This window comes from Haematobia irritans, chromosome 1 (genome assembly GCF_050003625.1).
Source record: "Haematobia irritans isolate KBUSLIRL chromosome 1, ASM5000362v1, whole genome shotgun sequence".
Lineage (NCBI taxonomy): Eukaryota > Metazoa > Arthropoda > Insecta > Diptera > Muscidae > Haematobia > Haematobia irritans.
In genome coordinates, this window is record NC_134397.1 from 35980899 (window position 1) to 36004326 (window position 23428).

General features: G+C 30.6%; 1 protein-coding gene across 1 annotated transcript in view; it reads left to right on the top strand.

Annotated features, from left to right (window-relative positions):
- LOC142220561 (uncharacterized) overlaps positions 1–23428 on the top strand; it is a 112691-nt gene that overhangs the window by 60186 nt on the left and 29077 nt on the right. Inside the window, exon 2 of the mRNA XM_075289747.1 lies at positions 22576–22648. Within this exon, the coding sequence (XP_075145862.1) occupies positions 22576–22648 (73 nt within the window). The remainder of the gene's footprint in view (positions 1–22575; positions 22649–23428) is intronic.

Sequence of the window (23428 nt, forward strand, 5' to 3'; positions counted from 1 at the left end):
TTGATTAAAACGATTCTGGTCCAGCAGAGTGGGTTGTTTTGTAAATTGGCATTTGGCAAAACAACGGCTCTCAAAACGGTTGCCTCTTGAGTAAAACGGTGTATTTATTCGTATTGCCTACAAAAGAGATTCCCAAAATATCAGTTTGTTGTTGTCTGTTAACTAATAAACAACTTGTTTACGGGAAAACGATACAGCAGGCAACATTTTTGGCCTACGCCGGGTTCTGTGCGTAAGCTACGGAAATTTCGTTTGCTTCGGCTATCGGTATCACAGTTGACATCTCGTACTTAGACATAAATTTCCTGCCTCTCTGGTATTCTCGTCATTTGAAATGTGGTGTTAAAGCGACCCTTCAATGTGTGACATCAACACTCTTCAATTAATTTAATACCCTCGCCTCTCGACATATTCGCACGCACGACTTGACATACGACGAAGTGTGAACAGTTAAACGGTTCTTTGATTGTGTTGTCATTGTGGCTTGAGTAATGAGAAGAGAGAAAAAAGAGCAAAAATCAAATGATGTAGGCCTGAAAAATGGTTGTTAAATATGAGCCTACCACACCGGCATGTTTTTGTGGTAGACCAAAGGCAAAATAGACTAACTTCTCCCATACCCCCAAAATTAACTCCATTGAAAAAACGACTTAAATTCCTTAGGAAAAAAAAAACATTTGCAATGTAACCCCAATCATTAATTCATAGAACATCATTAATTTATCATTTATCACAAATCAAAAAAAAAAAAAAAGAAATCACCAACCCATAAAATGTGCTAGAAAACAGAAAAGTAAAGTGATAGTTTTGAACTGTAAAATCGACTGAACCAGTAGGCAATCAAATTGCTTCAAATCATTTAAGATTTTATTAAATTACTCCTTATTTCGAGAATATGACTGTTTGATCTTAGATCTAGTGTTTTTTGGTTTTTTGCGTGCAATGTTTTTTGATTGTGACTGTAAAATTTAAGTAATCGCGATACAAAAGAACAGTTTAAGACCTGTGATAGTTACAAGAAGCAAGCAATTATAATTAAGTGATATATATATTTTCGTAATGATAACCAACTTTTTTCAATCCTACATAATATGCTAATAAAAATGGTAAGACTTTGCTAAAGAATATTTTCTAAATGATGTAGATTTTGTTTTATTTATTTATTATTATTATTTTTTGTATAATAATTTTTATGAGCAACCCAATATAAAATTATTAAATTTTTTTAAATATATATTTTTTATAAAAATCACTTTTTGAATTACTTGTAAAATTCTATAATAAATTCAATAATGGTATGGGGTTTAGCACAAATGAGGCACTCATACGCTCCCAAGTACTTAACATTAGCCTATTTAATTACTCATACGCTCTCAAGTCACCCATATAGTTGTTAATAGTATTGTCCAAAGACAGCATTTACAATATTATCAAAGTGTTAAAGAAGCGTATATCTTAAAATAAATTTTTGTAACTTACCAAAGGCTTATTAGTGGATTGGTAAGCTATTAACCCTTAAATGTGCACTGTATCTTTTAAGATACAATCAGAAAAATATTGTTACATCTTATGAAATCTATGAAATCAAATTTATTGTATTTTATACATCATATACCTATTTCTAAAAACTTGTTTTCCGGAAAATTTGTTGTATTTCTGAGTAATCTGTAGTCAAAAATAAAAATCAAATTTGTACGAAAAATTCAAAACACTACAAATTGGAAGTTCAATAATATTTACCAGAGATGAAAGTAATGTTGGTAAAAAAGCTGTGTAGTGTAAACATATTCAATATTCTCTATTCTCTACTAAAATCATTTCGTTCATTTGTTATTAAAAACTTAGTTTAATTCGCACCGTATTTTTACGACACTATCTTTTCCAAAACACTCATAAGTTTTTTTTTTAATGTGGTTTGCAGATAGATGTTCTTTATGTAGCATTTTGAAAATTATATATTTTTTCTATATTTTTTTTCACTAAGTAGTCTACAAGTTGTTTATAAACGTCGATTAACCTTTTATTAATAAGGTCGTAAATCCTACAGAGATACCACGTATAAAACATATTAATTATGAGTACTACAATGCGTATGGCATACACTTTTTTTTACAATTTTTAAAGATTTTAATTTAGAATGTAGAAAAACTGCAAAGGAATGAATTGAGATCAGTACAGAAATTTCATATCATGAATTTAATGATTATTTATGAATTCGCAATATTTTGCGTTGCCAATACCTCCAATACTTCGTAAAGCATAACAGAGGGAGAATATTATACTGAATTCTCTTTTTCACCATATCAAAATTTTAGGAACCATTTTAAAATCTTCCTATAATAATATGATATTCATGGATCAAGGTTATATTATAGTAGCATCGGTCCAAGTTTTGGCATAGCCCCCATGTAGACAGATCTCATGATTTTACTTCTTGGACTTAGAGTATCAGTAGTTTTTATCTAATTTGCCTGAAATTGGAAATCTGGAGGTATTTTATGACCACAAAGAGGTGTGCCAAAAATTGTGAGTATCGGTCCATGTTCTGGTATAGCCCCCATATAGACCGATCTCCCGATTTTACTTCTTGGGCTTCTAGAATCCGTAGTTTTTATTCCATTTGCCTGAAGTTGGAAATCGAGAGGTGAGTATCGGTCCATCGGTTATCCAATTTGCCTGAAATTGGAAATCAGGAGGTATTCTAGGACCATAAAAAGGTGTGCCAAAAATGGTGAGTATCCGTCCATGTTTTGGCGTAGCCCCATATAGACCGATCTCATGATTTTACTTCTTGGACTTAGAGAATCCGTAGTTTTTATCTAATTTGCTTGAAATTGGAAATCTGGAGGTATTTTATGACCACAAAGAGGTGTGCCAAAAATGGTGATTACCGGTCCATGTTTTGGTATAGCCACCATATAGACCGATCTCCCGATTTTACTTCTTGGGCTTAAAGAAACCGTAGTTTTTATCAAATTTGCCTGAAATTGGAAACATGGAGTTATTTTAGGACCACAAAGAGGTGTGCCAAAAATGGTGAGTACAGGTCCATGTTTTGGTATAGCCACCATGTAGACCGATCTCCCGATTTTACTTCTTGTTCTTAGAGAATCCGTGGTTTTTATCCAATTTGCCTGAAATTGTAAATCTAAATGTATTTTAGGACCCTAAAAAGGTATTCTGAAAATGATGAGTATAGGTCCATGTTTTGATATAGCCCCCATATAGATCGATCTCCAGATTTTACTTCTTGGGCTTATAGAAACCGTATTTTTTATCCAATCTGCCTGAAATTGGAAATCTAATACGTGTGCCGAAAATGACGTGTATTGGTCCATGTTTTGGTATATCCCCATATAGACCGATCTCCCGATTTTACTTCTTGGACTTATAGAAACCGTAGTTTTTATCCATTTTGCATGAAATTTGAAATCTAGAATTATTTTGGGCCATAAAGAGGTGAACTGAAAACGGTGAATATCGGTCCATATTTTAGTATAGCTCCCATAAGACCGATCTCTCGATTTAACTCTTTGGGTTTCTAGAAACCGTAGTTTTTATCCGATTTGCCTGAAATTATAAATATACTGGTATTTTAGACTCACAACAACGTGTATCGGATAAAGCCTCCATATAGACCGATTTCACTTCTTGAGGGTTAGAAGGTGCTCGGATCATGAAAATTGCTTGAAACTGTATGTAAAATTTCCAGAGTTTACTTCTCGTAGTCATTTAAATAATGGGGGTAAAATTCTACAGATTTTACATTTCAAATCAAAGCGTTATTTCATTATTTTCTTGCACTCTTACGAGAGATACATTTAAATTTATCTTCGGGAAGTGTACTGGTTAAGCTGCTCTGCTTTGGAGGATATCTATCATCAAACCCCCCTGAAATTTCAAAGAAAACTATATTTAAGATTGGGCCCGGCCGAGCTTACTGCTGTATATACACGCAGAGAAGGAATATGATCACCGCAAACATGTTTTAAGAGCGAAATGTTATTTTTGTATGGTGACCATGTAACATGTTTGTCACTAAAATGTTATTTTCTCGTCAAATATAACCTGCTTGCCGAAATCAGATACATGATTTCCGAGAAAATAACATGGTTGCGAAAACCATGTTACATGGTCACCAACCAAAAATAAAATTTGGCTCTTAAAACATGTTTGAGGTGATCATATTCCTTCTCTGGGTGTACTTGTTTCATTTCAATTTGTTACTTCCTTTTTACGACGGCTCTTCGTAGCATATTATTTTTCAATTGTTTTTAATTTGATAATAAAATTAATGGTATAATTAAATTTTTTGTTTGATTATATTTTCAACTTCAATCAAGTTTTTTAATTAGAAATATTTCTATTGTATTTTTTTTTGTGTGGTTATTCGGATCGTATGAATGATATTAATTAAATGAACATTGGGACGTATGATTTTTATTGACATTTGAAAATATTTAGTTGTAAATTTAGTATTAACATCAAAAAGTTTAACAATACTTCAGCAAACTTGAAATAGAAAAATTTATATTTTTACAAAAAAAAATTAAATTATTTAAATAAGTTTTCCAAAATTTGTGTTAACCGAAAATTCAATGTTTATACATTTCAAAAACAAGGCTTTACTTTGCGTTAATATAATCTGTGCAATCTGTTCAAAATTTAAGAAAGGCGTTAGGTGATTTTTTTCAAAATCCTAAAAGGTAGCTTTTCCATCTTCTGAGAACGTTGGCTTTTATGCGTTTGACTCTGTTTGCAATGTCTACTTCAAATTTGTGAAAAACTGATCCCTGGCAAATTATTGCAAAGAAATAGCAACATTTTAGATTGAAGCATATACATTAGACCTGTCCAGATTTCCAAAGTTCACATTTTTTAATGAGCACTTACAGTTTTAGAATCTCTCAATGATTGTAATAAGAGCTATGAAAAAAGATTTTGAAAAACTTTTGCCAAAAAGTTGCTCATCGCGGTTGAAGTCAGGATTTTGGCAATTTTTGAAAATTTTAAAGGTACACGTACAAACAAAATTTTAAATAATTTATTAATAAATATAAGAAATATCTAAAAGCGCAATCTTTGAGCTAAATGCTCAAGCAAATAATAAAAAAATCAAAACGTGAAATTTATTGAGCCGTTTGCTTGCTGTAGCCTCTGGAAATCAAAAAATGCAGAAAATTTCCGCAATTTTTTTTTTTTCAATGCATTATATGTTTTTATTTATATACGTTTGCATATTTTTTATATATTCTTGGAACAATAAGGTATAAAAAAAATTAGATTAAGAATTTTTGGATGTGTCATTAGTCGCTAAAAAATTAATTTCTTTATGAAAGGTCTCACTTAAATATTTTACTTTTAGTTATATGTGGCACTTTTTAAAAATTTTAATCTATCTTATTATTGCTTTGACTTTTAGCTCATAGACTGATATTTCACAATAACACATATGGGTTAAGTGAGACCTTTCATAACGAAATTAATTCTTTAGCGACTAATGACACATCCAAAAATTCTTAATCTAAATTTTTTTTATACCTTATTGTTCCAAGAATATATAAAAAATATACAAACGTATATAATTTTTTTTTTTTTTTCGAAAAAATATAATGCATTTTTTGATTTCCAGAGGCTACAGCAAGCAAACGGCTCAATAAATTTCACGTTTTGAATTTTGTATTATTTGCTTGAGCTCAAAGATTGCGCTTTTAGATATTTCTTATATTTACTAATAAATTATTTAAAATTTTGTTTGTACGTATACCTTTAAAATTTTCGAAAATTGCCAAAATCCTGACTTCAACCGAGTTGAGCAACTTTTTGGCAAAAGTTTTTCAAAATCTTTTTTCACAGTTTTTATTACAATCATTGAGAGATTCTAAAACTGTAAGTGCTCATTAAAAAATTTGTGTTTTGACCAATATCATACATTTCCTGGACAGGTCTAATATACATTTTAGTTTAAATTTAAGAAGGGGGTATATAAGTTTCGGCAAGGCTAAATTTTGCTTAATTCATACTTGTATATAACTTCGATATATCTTCTTTTGAAAGTCTTGAAAAATAAATATTTATGCTTTGCCTAACTACCACATTGGAAATATCTCAAGTACTTCATAATCTAAAATCAAAACGAATTTTAATTATAACACCTCTCCTTCTCTTACTTTGGGCAAATTTAATCCTCTTATAGAACACTTCAAAAGTAAGCAATTAAGAAATAAAGAAAATGCCAAAATGTTGTACCATTTTTAATTAAATTAAGAAAAAATATACATGAAAATACTTCTTCATTCTACTGTAGCAGCTGATAAAAAAGAATATTCTCACAAGCATCCGCAACAAAAATTCAATCCAATCAAGTGTCATCATTATCACGGATATACGCAAGACATTGTGGGTGAGATGCTTCATACAAATTCACAATGCTATTCCATATGGCCTCCTGGCCCATGTCAATTGGCAGTTGGAAATTGTCGCTACTTAATATTTGTCAATTTATGACAACAAATTTCCATTTTTCATTATCGAAAGCATTTGCCTTCGGTTTGAAGCTTAAGAACACAGAACAGACGACAACATATTTGTGACTTTGCAGGATGATGGCTGTCATCCGTGACCTCTTCTTAATATTTTCTTTTTCTTTCGAAATATAAGAAAAGTAAAAAAATATAATAATATTGGTAGCAATAATAAATAATAGACAATTTTTTTGAAGGTGGTATTAATATTTTCCTAACAGCCATCATAGATAAACATAGACACAGAGACTAATTTTCTATTGTATTCGGATATATGAAGATGTCCTTAGCTTTCATTTCCCAATTCTTATTCTGGTAAGAATATTTTATAAGATTTTCTACAATCCACCAAAGGTCTTTATCACCAAACCTGGGGGGAAAAAGTATGATTGTTATTTTTTTCGTTTTGCCATACCAGAAGGGAGATGGTGTCTCAATTGTTTTGTCTTTAAAGTTTTAAAAATGGCTGGGGTTGCCAATAGCTATTCTTAGGCCCTTTTTTGGGGGGAGGGGGTGGGGTGGCAAACACCAAAAAAGTCCTGAAAGTAATTTTACGTCTGACTAAACATTAATGTGCCAATATTTTATTGTTTGCTGGCACAACAGCAGAATTTAAGCAAATAATGTCTTGATTATACTGGTGGTTCTTGGCTATGGCCTCTATATTTGTATGTCATGTGGGTGAATATTAAGGGACCAATCAATGCAATCTAAACAATATTTAAATATTGCAATTGTATGTATTGAAGGTTCAATGGAGTATTCATATATATTGATATTTAGGTTTGGAAGAGGAAATTGAAGAAGAGAAATTAAAGATTTTCTTTTAGCATAGGAATTTTCAATGATGATTTAAAAAAAATTAAGAATTTTAAATCAATTAGAAAATTTACAACAATGGGAACTTTTTCTATAATTTTCATATAACCAGAAATGAAAAAAAGAAAAAGAACCAGGTTTCAAAATTAAAGTAAACAAGTTTATTCTTCAGAGATTCTAGCTTCTTACCTTTTACTTTAGCTCAAACAAATTAATTGATTTTAGTTCAATTTTGCCAATTTTTGAACCAGATTTCAGAATTAAACTAAACAAATTTATTCTGGAGAGATTCTAACTTTTTACCTTTTACTTCATCTCATTAAAATCTAATTGATTTTAGTTCAGTTTTGTCAAATTTTTAGAATTTTTTATTTTAATTATTTTTTTCTTTCTTTAATGACATGAACTTAAATTAAAAAAAAAAACAACAAGTAAGTAAAGTAGAAAGTCGGGCGGGGCCACTCCTACTGAATTAGTAAACATAAGTATTTGTGGGGTAACATTGGTATTGGTTTGAACGATAAACCGCATTTCCATATTTAAGAACATTGAGGGATAATTTTTATGGGAGTTTTGGCACAATCTGAGCAGAAATGCCTGATATTATATATAGTTGTAGCTGTAGTTGATTTTTGCACCTACAAAGTTAGTATATAACTAATATTGTGTCCATAATTAATACATATACATATATATGAGAGCTATATCTAAATCTGAACCGATTTGGATGAAATTTTGCAGACTTGAAGAGTGATGAAGAAGATTACTTTTTGCCAAATTTGGGTGACGATCCATTTGTAAAAAAGCGCAACGTGACCCCTTGTGCTCAAAAAACACCCTGTACCAAATTTCATCAAAAACGGGTAATAATTGCGACCGGAATCCTGTGAACAACAAATACATGGACAGACGGACCATTTTAATGCCCATATCAATTTATTTGAAATATTTCGATATATATGAGGAATATTGACAGAAAATTTTTTCAAAGTTGTTTTTTTATAGAAAATTTTGTCAAAATGTTATTTCTATAAAAAGTTTTGTCAAAATTTTATTTCTATAGCAAATTTTGTTAAAATTTTATTTCTATAAAAAATTATTTAAAATTTTATTACTATAGAAATATTTTTTTTCTAAAGAAAATTTAGTCAAAATTTTATTTCTATAGAAAATTGAGTCAAAATTTTGTTTCTATAGAATATTTTGCAAAATTTTATTTCTATAGAAAATTTTGCAAAATTTTGTTTGTTACACAAAAATTTTTTTTAAAATTTTATTTCTATTGATAATTTTATTTCTATAGAAAATTTTGCCAAAATTTTATACACACAAAAAAAATTTTTCTGATTCAATCACGAAATTAGTTGATCCAATTAATTTTTAATTGAAATGTCTTCAATCACAGAAATGATAGTATCAATTAAAAAGTTAATTGAAGGTCAATTGAAAAGTTAATTGATCCAATTAAAAAATTAATTGATACTATTATTTTTGTGATTGATTTTTGTTTCAATTAAAAAATTTGTTGAATCAATTAAATTTTTAATTGAATATTTTTTAAAACTCAATTAAAATTTTAATTGGAAAATTTTTTGTGAAATTTTTTTGTGTGTAGTAATAGATTTTTTTATTCGAAAATTTGGTCAAAATTTTATTTCTATAGAAAATTTAGTCAAAATTTTGGTTCTGTAGAATATTTTTTATTGATAAAATTGTATTTCTAAAATTGTATTTTTATTGATAATTTTTTGATTTTATTTCTATAAGAAAAAATTGTCAAATTTTATTTCTATAGCAAATTTTCTCAAAATTTTTTTTCTTACTGATGCTCACTGCTAAAAAAATGTATTCAAAATTTTACTACTATAGAAATATTTTTTTCTATATAAAATTTAGTCAAAATTTTATTTCTATAGAAAATTTAGTCAAAATTTCTATAGAATATTTTACAAAATTTTATTTCTATAGAGAATTTTGCAAAATTTTGTTTGCTACACAATTTGTTTTTTAAATTGTATTTCTATTGATAATTTTTTCAAACTTTTATTTCTATAAAAAAATTTGCCAAATTTTATTTCTATAAAAATTTTGTTCAAAATTTTATTTCTATATATTTGGTCAAAATTTGATTTCTATATAAAATTTTGCCAACATTTTATTTCTATAGAAAATTTAGTCAAAATTTTGTTTCTGTAGAAAATTTTGCAAAATTTTATTTCTATATAAAATTTTATTTACTAGACAAAAAATTTTCCAAAATTGTATGCTCACTGATACTCACTGCTAAGTCGAAAACTTGTAGAAATGACTCAAATTTTCAAATTTTTCAATGAATGAATCATAAATGCATTTTTGCGAAATTGTCTAAACAATTATAAATATTTCCCAAATATTGTCCGAGATTTTGTAGAAGTCTGATTTGAGATTTGATCAAAATGTAGATCTAAATACAAAGTTGTGCAGAGTATATTATAATCGCCCCGCCTGACTTTAGACTTTTCTTGCATTTTTATTTTTTGTTAAAATTGTATTACGTCTCATAAAGTTAGATTTAAATTTAAAGTACATAGATTTTGTAGAAGTATATACAATTTTGTCTAAATCGATTCAGATTCAAATTCATGCATATGGGAATATAAACCTTTATATAGCTCGCAACAAATTTAAAGGATTGGAGATAGTATCAATAATTTTGGTCCACAAATACATATACTGTTGGTATCTTCTCATATTATGATGGGTATTTATATCATTATTTTATTTATTAAACATTGCCCTAAATTTGAAATATAGAGTTCAATTGGCATCTAATGTGAAATTAAGACCTTTTTTTGCACACATAAATAAATACGATACTTTATATCGATCCACTTACGATCCAATAGAACTACAAATTAGTGGTATTAAAATGAGATTTAATTATATTACCCGGAGTCGACTCCGGAGTCGGAGTCGAGCTGATGAAAAATGCTGGAGTCGGAGTCGAGCAAAATTGGCTCGACTCCACAGCCCTGGTTTAGGGTATAACAAATCTAGCGGGAAAAAAGCTAAATTGGCAACGCTGGTACCTAAAGTACCTCGAAGCCAAACCTATCTTCGAAAAGTTTCGATTCAACTTATCTACACACAAAAAAAAAATTTTCTGATTCAATCACCAAATTAATTGATTCAATTAATTTTTCAATTGAAATGTCTTCAATCACGAAAATGATAGTATCACTCACAGTTTTAATTGGGCATAGAAAAAATTCTTGATTAAAAAATTAATTGATTTTTTCAGCAAATTGCAATTAATTTTTTAATTGATTCAGTTAAAAATTTAATTGATGTTGATTGCAAAACTCAATTAATTTATTAATTAAAAACGGTAACTATTTTTAATTACTTTCTGAATTGGCTTAGAGTTTTTATTTGGATTAACAAATGATTGTTTGAAATACATTTTTAATTAGTCTTCCGAATTAGATTAAAAAGTTAATTGTATCAATTAATTTTTTAATTACAAATTTTAAAATTTTCAATCATTGACTTAATTAACTTAATGTTTCTATCATGATTAAAAAGTTAATTGTATCAATTAATTTATTAATTGAAAAAATTTTCAACTTCAACTTTTTAATTGGAAATATTTTGGTGATATTTTTTTCTGTGTACATTAATTTTTTGATTCGAATTACACTAATTTTTATAGAAAACTTTTAATTCATTCCACACAGGAAAATGTTTCACATTAAAAAGTTTATTGAAGCTGAAAACTTGCTCAATTAAAAAATTAATTATTACAATTAACTTTTTTATCAAACTAAATCAATTAAATCAATGATTAAAAATTTTTAATTAACAAATTATATGATACAATTAAATTTTTATGCAACCTCGGAGGAACATATCAGTTAGAAAATGATAGGATATCTTTTTAATTAAAAAATAAAACTATCATTTTTTTAATCAAACTAAAAGCACTAAGTCAATTAAAAAAGTAATTGGAATAAGTTACGTTTTTAATTAAAAAATCAATTGAATTTTGCAATCAAACATCAATTAAATTTTTATTGGATTTGGTTATTAAATTAATTGAAATTTTGCTAGGGAAAACAAATAATTTTTTAATTCAGCATCTTTCTATAACCAATTAAAACTGTGATTGATAGTATAATTTGAGTGATTAAAAAATTAATAGGAATGAATTATACTTTTTAAAGGAAAACTTCAATTCAGCTTTGCTAAATTAGACTACAATTCAGCCTGGCTGAATTAGGTTTTTTATTAAAAGCTTAGATTCAGCCTGGCTAAATAAGTTTTTTCCATAAGAAAACTTCAATCAACTTTGGGTGAATTGGGAGAACTTGATTTCAACCTGATTAAATTAGATTTTCTATAGGAAATTCGGCCTGGCTGAATTAGGTTTTCTATCTTTAATTCCATCAGGTTAAATTAGGATTTTTATAGGAAAACTTAATTTCGAGATTGACCAGATTTTTTTTTTCTGAGCGGTATCACTTAATTTTCTGTCGAAGTACACTAATTTGTATAGGAAACTTTAATTCAGTCCGGCTGAACTATTTTTCCTATAGCTAGATTTAGTTGAAGAATCATTTGAGCTGAATCTCTATTTCATTTTTAATAGGAAAATTTTAATTCATCTTGGCTTGTTTAGGCTTTCTATAGAAACATTTCGATGCCTTGTAAATCAAAGCAAAAAAAAAAGAAGAAGGGTAAAACGCTTGAATTGAAGTACATCTCCTTAATCCAGTGCATAATGACAATTGCAAATTATAAGTTTTTGGATTTTTTCACAAGCTTTAATTTGCTGATTTTGCCTTTTAGCTCATGAATATTCATATTTCTCTTCATAACTAATCGTAGGCTGAGACATCTTTTTAACATATTCTACAGGATCTACTTAACAAATTCCTTTTTTCCTGTCGTATTTTTAAAAAGTCAGCTTGTAATAAAATTATATGCACCCCTAAAACACACACACACACAAGGAAATAAGTAAAAAGTATCACTTTGATTATTTAAATTAAAATATCCTTCTAACACATGAACAGAAGCAGCGACAACACAACTCGTTAACAACATTAATCAGCACAATATGCCAATGTTTATCCACTTTTGCCTTTTCTTCTGAATGGTGAAACAATTAAAACACTCCCACCACCACCAGCAAAAACACAAAACATATAATTTTCTATCAGCAGACTCCTTGCCACCGCGAAAACGGATATCCTCTGCTTGTTTGTCCACAGAGAGACAAGCGATACTTGTACTTGTCGTCATCATATGAGTACTTTCATCCATTGTTTAATCCCTTGGTATGGTTAAACATTGCCCTGATGGCCTAAAAGACAGAGGAGATGGAGGTATGCTTCCAAATATGATACATGATGTGCTATTTATGACGACAGCCAGGCCGGGAGTTCCACAAAACTCTTTCTTCGTCTTCGCCTATGTTATTTGGATGTCTGTCTGTGTTTTTGTTTTAATTTTTTAAGTGAACATTTGAATGTGAAAGTTGCGGTTTTTGTAGTGGCTGGAGTTATTTCTATTGTAATTTATGTTTGCTATGTTGTATGTTACATGTTTTAGCCCAAAAGCATAGGAAGAACTTTTCGGTTATACTTTCATATAACTCAAATAGAACATATCATAAGCAGACTATTGCTAGTAACAACTAAAGCTTTTAGTTTTCAGTTTTATTTCACCTGAAGTGAATTGTAGTTTTCCTTATGAAAATCAGATTTGGCCAAGCTGAATTAAAGTTTTCTTATAGAAAATCTAATTCAGCAAGGCTGAACGAAACCCTAATTCCTAAACCCTAAGATGGAATTGATGTATTCCTACTAAAAACCTAATTCAGCTAAGCTGAATTGAAGTTTTCCTATAAAAAAATCCTAATTTAGCTGGTGGAATTAAAATTTTCCAATAGAAAACCTAATTTAGCCAGACTCAATTGAAGTTTTCCTATAGAAAATCTAATTTAATCAAGTTTAATTGAAGTTTTCCTAATTCAGCCAATGTAAATTGAAGTTTTTTATGGAAAAACTTATTCAGCCAGACTGAATCGCAGCTTTATAATAAAAAACCTAATTCAGCCAGGCTGAATTGAAGTTTTCCTATAAAAGAATCCTAATTATCTGGTGGAATTAAAATTTTCCTATAGAAAACCTAATTCAGCCAGACTGAATTGAAAGTTTCCTAAATCAGTTTGAATTGAAGTTTTCTTATGGAAAAACTTATTCAGCCAGACTGAATCGAAGCTTTATACTAAAAAAAACCTTACTCAGCCAGGCTATATATATAAAACCTAACTCAGCAAAGCTGAATTGAAGTTTTCCTATAAAAATCATAATTCATTGATATAGAAAAATTAATTTACAGGAATCCAATTCAAACTGCCAAAATTTAAGCTTTCCTATAGATACTCTAATTCAACCTAATTCAGCAAAGCTGAATTGAAGTTTTCCTATAAAAAGCATAATTCATTGATATAGAAAAATTAATTTACAGGAATCCAATTCAGACTGCCAGAATTTAAGCTTTCCTATAGATACTCTAATTCAGCCATGGTAAATTGAAGTTTTCTTATGGAAAACATGAATCAGCCAAGTAGAATTAATGTTTTACTATAGAAACCCTAATTCAGCAAGGCTGAATTGAAGATTTCCTTAAGAAACCCTAATTCAGCCAAGCTGAATTTAAGATTTCCTTAAGAAAATCTAATCCAGCCAGTCTGAAGTAAAGCTTTCCTATAAAATAAACCTAATTCAGCCAGGCTGAATTGAAGTTTTCTTTCTAAAAAAAGAGGAATTGAAGTTTTCCTAATTCATCCAAGATAAATTGAAGTTTTCTTATGGAAAACCTAATTTTGTCATGCTGAAATGAAGTTTTCTTATAGAAAATTTAATTCAACCAGATTAAATTGAAGTTTTCCTTAGGAAAGCATAATTCATTCCTGCAGAAATACAATTGAAAATCTAATTTAGCCAAGCTGAATGAAGTTTTCCTATAGAAAACCTAATTCAGCAAGGCCGAATCGTAGATTTCCTTTAAAAAGCCTAATTCAACCCGGCTGAATTGAAGAAAATCTAATGCAGCCATTCTGAAGTGAAGTTTTCCTATAAAAACCTAATTCAGCCATGCTGAATTGAAGTTTTCCTTAAGAAACCCTAACTCAGTAACTTGGAATTGAAGCTCTCCTACTGAAAACCTAATTCAGCAAAGCTGAATTGAAATTTTCCTATAAAAAAACAATGCGTCAGGTGGGATTGAAGTTTTCCTACAGAAAATCTAATTCAATCAGGTTGTATTGTAGTTTTCTAATTCAGCCAAGGTAAATTGAAGTTTTCGTATATAAAGCATAGTTCATTCCTACCACCACCAAGGCTGAATAGAAGTTTTCCTATAGAAAAACTAATTTATCCAGATTGAATTGAAGTTTTCCTACAGGAATTTAGCAATTCAGGGTGCCAGAATTAAAGTTTTCCTATATATAATCTTATTCAGCCATCGTAATTTGAAGTTTTCGTATAGAAAGCCTGCATCAGCCAGGCTGGATTGAAGATTTCCTATAGAAAATCTAATTCAATCAGATTTAATTGAAGTTTTCCTAATTCAGCCATGGTACTTTGAAGTTTTTTCTTATAAGAAACCTAATTCAGCCAAGCTGAATTGAATTTTTTATAGAAAATCGTATTCAAATAGGTTAAATTGAAGTTTTCCTAATTCAGCCAAGCTTCATTGAAGTTTTTCTATAGGAAGCATAATTCAGCATAATAATTCCTACAGAAAATCTAATTCAATCAGGTTGAATTGAAGTTTTTCTAATTCAGCCAAGCTTATTTGAAGTTTTTCTATAGATATCATAACTCATTCCTACAGAAATACAATTGAGCAAAGTTGAATTGAAGATTTTCCACCACCTAGGCTGAATAGAGGTTTTCCTATAGAAAAACTTATTTATCCAGATTGAATTGAAGTTTTCCTACAGGAATCCAATTCAGAGTGCCAGAATTAAAGTTTTCCTACAGGAATCCAATTCAGAGTGCCAGAATTAAAGTTTTCTTATAGATAATCTAATTCAGCCAAGGTAAATTGAAGTTTTCTTACAGAAAGTCTGAATCAGCCAGGCTGAATTGAAGGTTTCCTATAGAAAATCTTATTGAATCAGGTTGAATTGAAGTTTACCTAATTCAGCCATGGTAATTTGAAGTTTTTTATTATATTTCATATAGAAATTATAACTCAATCAGGTTGAGTAGCAGTTTTCCTATCGAAAACATAATTCAGCTAGGCTGAATTAAAGTTTTCCTATAGAAAACATAATTCAGTAGGGCTCAGCTGAAATTTCACAAAGAAATAAATTATGCATTTTAGCTGAATTACAATTTCCAACGGGAAATTTAAAGGGTGATTTGTTAAGAGCTTGATAACTTTTTTTTTTAAAAAAACGCATAAAATTTGCAAAATCTCATCGGTTCTTTATTTGAAACGTTAGATTGGTCCATGACATTTACTTTTTGAAGATAATTTCATTTAAATGTTGACCGCGGCTGCGTCTTAGGTGGTCCATTCGGAAAGTCCAATTTTGGGCAACTTTTTCGAGCATTTCGGCCGGAATAGCCCGAATTTCTTCGGAAATGTTGTCTTCCAAAGCTGGAATAGTTGCTGGCTTATTTCTGTAGACTTTAGACTTGACGTAGCCCCACAAAAAATAGTCTAAAGGCGTCAAATCGCATGATCTTGGTGGCCAACTTACCGGTCCATTTCTTGAGATGAATTGTTCTCCGAAGTTTTCCCTCAAAATGGCCATAGAATCGCGAGCTGTGTGGCATGTAGCGCCATCTTGTTGAAACCACATGTCAACCAAGTTCAGTTCTTCCATTTTTGGCAACAAAAAGTTTGTTAGCATCGAACGATAGCGATCGCCATTCACCGTAACGTTGCGTCCAACAGCATCTTTGAAAAAATACGGTCCAATGATTCCACCAGCGTACAAACCACACCAAACAGTGCATTTTTCGGGATGCATGGGCAGTTCTTGAACGGCTTCTGGTTGCTCTTCACTCCAAATGCGGCAATTTTGCTTATTTACGTAGCCATTCAACCAGAAATGAGCCTCATCGCTGAACAAAATTTGTCGATAAAAAACAGATTTCGAACCGAACACTGATTTTGGTAATAAAATTCAATGATTTGCAAGCGTTGCTCGTTAGTAAGTCTATTCATGATGAAATGTCAAAGCATACTGAGCATCTTTCTCTTTGACACCATGTCTGAAATCCCACGTGATCTGTCAAATACTAATGCATGAAAATCCTAACCTCAAAAGAATCACCCTTTACATCTGGTAGCTCTAGCTTTTAATTATTTGAAAATTTAGGAAACCTAGAAAAATTTATTTTCCTCCTATATATTTTTTTTTTTCAAATTACTTATCAAAAAACAACCCAGAGTCAGCATGTTGTTAACTATGCTCTAAACAACAATAAGTGGTGTATTATGTGTATTTTTTTACTCACCTACCGTTTTGGAATGAAACCACCTACCCATCCATATCTGGTATATTTTTCATGCCACGGTAATATCCTTTTTTAGGTAAGACAAAGCTTCTTTTCACCACCTTGAATTTCCTCACTCCCCCACACAATTTCAACTTTTAAAGAGCGGTTAAAGAGTTAAGAACAGCAGTTGTCATGTTTATGAGAACAATAAAAACAAATGATACAACAAATTAATGTCAAAACAAGTGTAAGTGTTGTCAAAACATTGAAACTCGGGGGAGAGGGAGAGATTTAGTAGGTAGAGAAAAATTAGAAATAACATTAAAATGTTTAAATAACAGTAAGAGAGTAAAAGCTAAAGTGATAGGGGAAGAGAGGCATTAGTGTATTTTACACTGGAAGAATAAAAATACATATATTTTAGTTTAGATATAAATTTAAGATTTCCTCTCGTAGATAATCAAGAGAATAGTCCGGAAAAATAACCGAGCTGTCCTCATTGACTGGAGGACTATTTGATATACCAATATCACAATGGACTGAATAGTCTAAGTGAGCCTGAATCTTAATCGGGCTGCCACTTTAACCTTATACCAATATTGCAAGATCGATTTAGAATGCCGCGTTGAGGTTTCTCAAAATTGACATAATATTATTGATTTATAATATTTCTTTTGTTCTTGTTATTGGACCCAAAAAAACGGACTGCCAATGTAGAGATTCGACCCTTAAGAGTATCATTATTAGAACCTTTTTGTGAAAAACTAATAAATAAAAAGTTTAAACCAATTATTTTTAATCGTTTTAATTTTAAATATGAAATAATTTTTTATCGTGTACAAGACTCCCCAGGTTAATATCACCCCAAGTCACGTAGTTTTTGGAGACTTTGTTTTTAATTGACTTCATCTTCTCCATATCATTCTTAAAATTTTTTCCCCAAAGAACATTCGAAAGAGGTAGTTCATTAGACTGTCTTTTTTTCTTCTTTCAACCATAAAGTTTCCTTTATTTAGGCCTATATTTTGTGCAAGAAAAAAGCATAATTTAAATAAAACCTCATACATGAATAAAATTTATTATAGTCATGCTTTCATCATCATCAGCAGTGGTGTTGACTTTTTAACACTTTGGTAAAATCTTACGTGATTCCTTGATATACGAAACAAATAAAAAAATGTCCTTTTCTTTTGAGTATCCTGATATAAAGGTTTTTGTGTGGTGTTAAAAGTGGTATATTAAGGCAACCTTTACTTTTTCAACACTTCTTCAAACAAGGAAGTCCTGTTTTCTTTTCCTGCAGTTATGCTTTGCATATTAATTTTTATATTTGATTTTATTTGAGTGTGTGTTTTGTTCTGAGAATAGCAAAAAATACTTTTATTTGTTAATGAACATTGCGAAATTTTTTTTGGAAAAATGAAAAAAAAATCATCGTTTAGTTATGCTACAATAATCATAAAAACATCATAACATAGAAATATAGAATATTTTGAAGAAACCCAAAATAATGAAAGTTTTTCTATAGAAAACCTAATTTGGCCAGTCTGAATTAAAGTTTTCCTACAGATAACCCAATTCAGCCAGACTGAATTTAAGTTTTTCTATAAAAAAAACCTAATTCAGCCACGCTAAATTAAAGTTTTCCTATAGAAAACCCAACTCGGCCAGACTGAATGTAAGTTTTTCTATAGAAAACCTAATTCATCCAGGCTAAATTAAAGTTTTCCTATAGAAAATCTAATTCAGGCAGTCTGAATTCAAGCTTTCCTATAGAAAACCTAATTCAGCCAGGCTAAGTTAAAGTTTCCCCATAGAAAACCAGTCCTGATTTTAAATTTTCCTATACAAAACTTAATTCAGCCAGGCTGAAATAAAGTTTTCCTATAGAAAACCTAATTTAGTCAGGCTGAATTGAAGTTTTCCTATATAAAAACTTAATTCAGACAGGGTGCATTTAATTTTTCCTATAGTAAACATAATTCAGTCAGGCTGAATCAAAGTTTTCGTATAGAAAACCTAATTCAGCCAGGCTGAATTGAAGTTCTCTTATAGAAAACCTAATTCAGCCAGACTGAATTAAAGTTTTCCAAGAGAAACCCTAATTCAGCCAGCAGAATTAAAGTTTTTCTATACAAAATCTAATTCAGACAGGCTTAATTAAAGTTTTCAGCAAGGCTGAATTAAAGTTTTCCTATAGAAAACCTAATCCAGCCAGGCAAATTTAAAGCTTTCCTATAGAAAACCTAATTCAGTCAGGCTAAATTAAAGTTTTCCTATACAAAACCTAATTCAGCCTTGGTGAATTTAAGTTTTCCTACAGAAAACCTAATTCAGCCAGGCTGAATTTAAGTTTTCCTATACAAAACCTAATCCAGCCAAGCAAAATTAAGCCTTTCCTATAGAAAATCTAATTCAGCCAGGCTAAATTAAAGTTTTCCTATAGAAAACCTAATTCAGCCAGGCTGAATTCAAGTTTTCCTATAGAAAACCCAATTCAGTCAGCCTGAATTTAAGTTTTCCTACAGAAAACCCAACTCAGTCAGGCTGAATTTAAATTTTGCTATAGAAAACCTAATCAGCCATTCTGAATTAAAGTTTTCCAAGAGAAACCCTAATTCAGCCAGCAGAATAAAAGTTTTTCTGTAGAAAACCTAATTCAGACAGCCTGAATTGAAATTTTCAACAAGGCTGAATTAAAGTTTTCCTATAGAAAACTTAATTTAACAAGGCTGAATTATAGTTTTCTCAAAGATGACCTAGTTTACACATTGCTTCTTTTAGAAAAACTAATTCAGCCAGTCTGAATTAAAGATTTCTAATTCATCCAGCAGAATTAAAGTTTTTCTATAGAAAACCTAATTCAGACAGGCTGAATTGAAGTTTTCAGCAAGGCTGAATTAAAGTTTTCCTATAGAAAACCTAATTCAACAAGGCTGAGTTGTAGTTTTCTTATAGATGACCTAGTTTATACATAGTTTCCTATAGAAAACCTAATTTAGCCAGGCTGAATTAAAGTTTTCATATAGAAAACCTAACTTAGTCAGACTGAATTTTTTTATGCATTTTTCAAACTGAAGTAGAAAATTTTTGCCTTAGCCAATGTAGTAATGTGATTATAAATTTTAAATCTCTGCTAAATTATTGCCATCCACAATAAGTTTAACCATGACATCGTCCCCATCCCTGAATATCATGGTACGTGAATATTTTCCCATTGTTTTACAAGTGAATTTGTGAATTTTCTTAAAATATGTTAAAAATTTGTTCGTTGTTTTTATACCCACCACCATAGAATGGTGACGGGGGTATAATAAGTTTGTCATTCCGTTTGTAACGCATCGAAATATCGATTTCCGACTATATAAAGTATATATATTCTTGATCAGGGAGAAATTCTAAGACGATATAACGATGTCCGTCTGTCCGTCTGTCTGTCTGTCTGTCTGTCTGTCTGTTGTAATCACGCTACAGACTTCAATAATGAAGCAATCGTGCTGAAATTTTGCACAAGCTCGTCTTTTGTCTGCAGGCAGGTCAAGTTCGAAGATGGGCTATATCGGTCCAGGTTTTGATATAGTCCCCATATAAACCGACCTCCCGATTTGGGGTCTTGGGCTTATAGAAATCGTAGTTTTTATCCAATTTGCCTGAAATTTGAAATCTGGAGGTATTTTATGACCATAAAGAAATGTGCCAAAAATGGTGAGTATCGGTCCACGTTTTAGTATAGCCCCCATATAGACCGATCTCCCGATTTTACTTCTTGGGCTTATAGAAACCGCAGTTTTTATTCAATTTTCCTGAAATTTGAAATCTAGAGGTATTGTAGGACCACAAATACGTGTGCCAAAAATTGTGAGTATCGGTCCATATTTTGGTATAGCCCCCATATAGACCGATCTCCCGATTTTACTTCTTGGGCTTATAGAAAACGCAGTTTTTATTCAATTTACCTGAAATTGGAAATCTAGAGGTATTGTAGGACCACAAATACGTGTGCCAAAAATTGTGAGTATCGGTCCATATTTTGGTATAGCCCCCATATAGACCGATCTCCCGATTTTACTTCTTGGGCTTATAGAAACCGCAGTTTTTATTCAATTTATCTGAAATTGGAAATCTAGAGGTATTGTAGGACCACAAATATGTGTGCCAAAAATTGTGAGTATCGGTCCATATTTTGGTATAGCCCCCATATAGACCGATCTCCCGATTTGGGGTCTTGGGCTTATAGAAACCGTAGTTTTTATCCAATTTGTCTGAAATTGGAAATCTAGAGGTATTGTAGGACCACAAATACGTGTGCCAAAAATTGTGAGTATCGGTCCATATTATGGTATAGCCCCCATATAGACCGTCTCCCGATTTGGGGTCTTGGGCTTATAGAAACCGTAGTTTTTATCCAATTTGTCTGAAATTGGAAATCTAGAGGTATTTTAGGACCATAAAGAGGTGTGCCGAAAATGGTGAGTATCGATCCATATTTTGGCATAGCCCCCATATAGACCGATTTCCCGATTTTACTTCTTGGGCTTCTAGAATCCGAAGTTTTTATCCTATTTGCCTGAAATTGGAAATCTAGAGGTATTTTCGGGTCACAAAGAGGTGTGCCGAAAATGGTGAGTATCGGTCCATATTTTAGTATAGCCCCCATAAGAACGATCTCCCGATTTAACTCCTTGGGTTTCTAGAAACCGTAGTTTTTATCTGATATGCCTGAAATTGTAAATATTCTGGTATTTTAGGCTCACAAAAACGTGTATCGGATTAAGTTTTTATCGGTCCACTTGGTAATGCCTCCATATAGACCGACTTCACTTCTTGAGGGTGTAGAAGGCGCACTGATCATGAAAATTGCTTGAAACTCAATGTAAAATTTCCAGATTTTACTTCTACAGATTTAAGATTTCAAATCAAGACGTTATTTTATAATTTTCTTGCACACTTACAAGAGATGTTAATGATTCCTCTAAACCTCAAACAAAAATGGTTCTTACAAATCCAGAATCTGATATAGTCCTCATAGGTGAAATCTTTAAATTTATCTTCGGGTTGTGTCCTCAAGTCCTCAAGCCCTCCTGAAATTTCAAAGGAAACCCTAATATTTGGTTCATGGTGGTGGGTATTTAAGATTCGGCCCGGCCGAACTTACTGCTGTATATACTTGTTTTGTTTATGGTGGTATGTGTATTTCGCTCTTAGCACGTTCTTTGATTGCATTAATTATTCGTGTACAAACGAAAGAAAATAAAAGCACCGCTTCACTCCTAATCAAGATTGTTAATGAGTTTTTCTTTTCCACTAAGGTCAAGATGGTCAAGAAAATCCTCTCGATAAACACCTGACGAAGTTCTTCTTGCTGCTTGTCTTTAGCGGGTATGAAGAGGTTCATGGATGTTTGAAAATTTAAATGAAAAACAAAAAAAAAAACATGCGAAGAAAATATAAATCACGTACCACGTGAATTGTGTCGCAATTCAAGTGGTTTTCGATAAGCGTGACAGTAATTTAAAATATAACACCACTCATAAATCAACAAAAAGTGATTAATTGGGGGAAGCTTTTGGAATTTACAAATGATGTGGATGGGACCTTTTAATCATCTCCATATAAATAATTCGCCGAAATTATAAATTTAGTTTTGTGAACTTAATAAAAATGTCTTTCATATATTGGTATTTAATGTTTCTAATATTTCAATTTTGTTTTTCTTATCTTTTCAGCATACGCAATAATAACAATAACAGTACTCCATATTGGAAAAATAATTATAGTCCTAATTATGTGAAAAACTTTGTAAGTATTATTTGAAAAAAGTAAAACATAGGGATAAATTATTAGCTTTTCTATTGAAAAAATTTCACTCAGCCTGACTGAATAATGTTTTCTTTAGGAAAACATTAATTCGGCTTAGCTGAATTAGGTTAACTTGAATTAGGAAAACTTAAGTTCAGCCTGGCTGAATTAGGTTTTGTGTAGGAAAACTACAATTAAGCTAGTTTGAATTAGGTTTTCTATAGGAAAACTTTAATTCAGCCTGGCTAAATTAGATTTTCTATAAGAGAACTTTAATTCAGACTGGCTGAATTAACTTTTCTACGGGAAAACTTTAATTCAGCGTGGCTGAATTAGATTCTCTATAAGAAAACTTTAATTCCGACCGACCAAATTAAGTTTTCTATAGAAAAACTTTAATTCCGACTGGTTAAATTAAGTTTTCTATAGGAAAGCTTTAATTCAGACTGGCTGAATTAGGTTTTCTATAAGATAACTTTAGTTCAGACTATCTGAATTAGGTTTTCTATAGGAAAACTTTAATTTCCACTGGCTGAATTAGTTTTCTGTATGAGAACTTTAATTCCGACTGGCTAAATTAGGTTTTCTATAGGAAAACCTTAATTCAGCTTGACTGAATAAGGTTTTCTATAGGAAAACTTTAATTCCGACTGGCAGAATTAGGTTTAATATGGGAAAACTTTAATTCAGACTGGCTAAATTAAGTTTTCTATAGAAAAACTTTAATTCAGGCTGGCTGAATTAGGTTTGCTATAGGAAAAATTTAATTCAAAGTGGCTG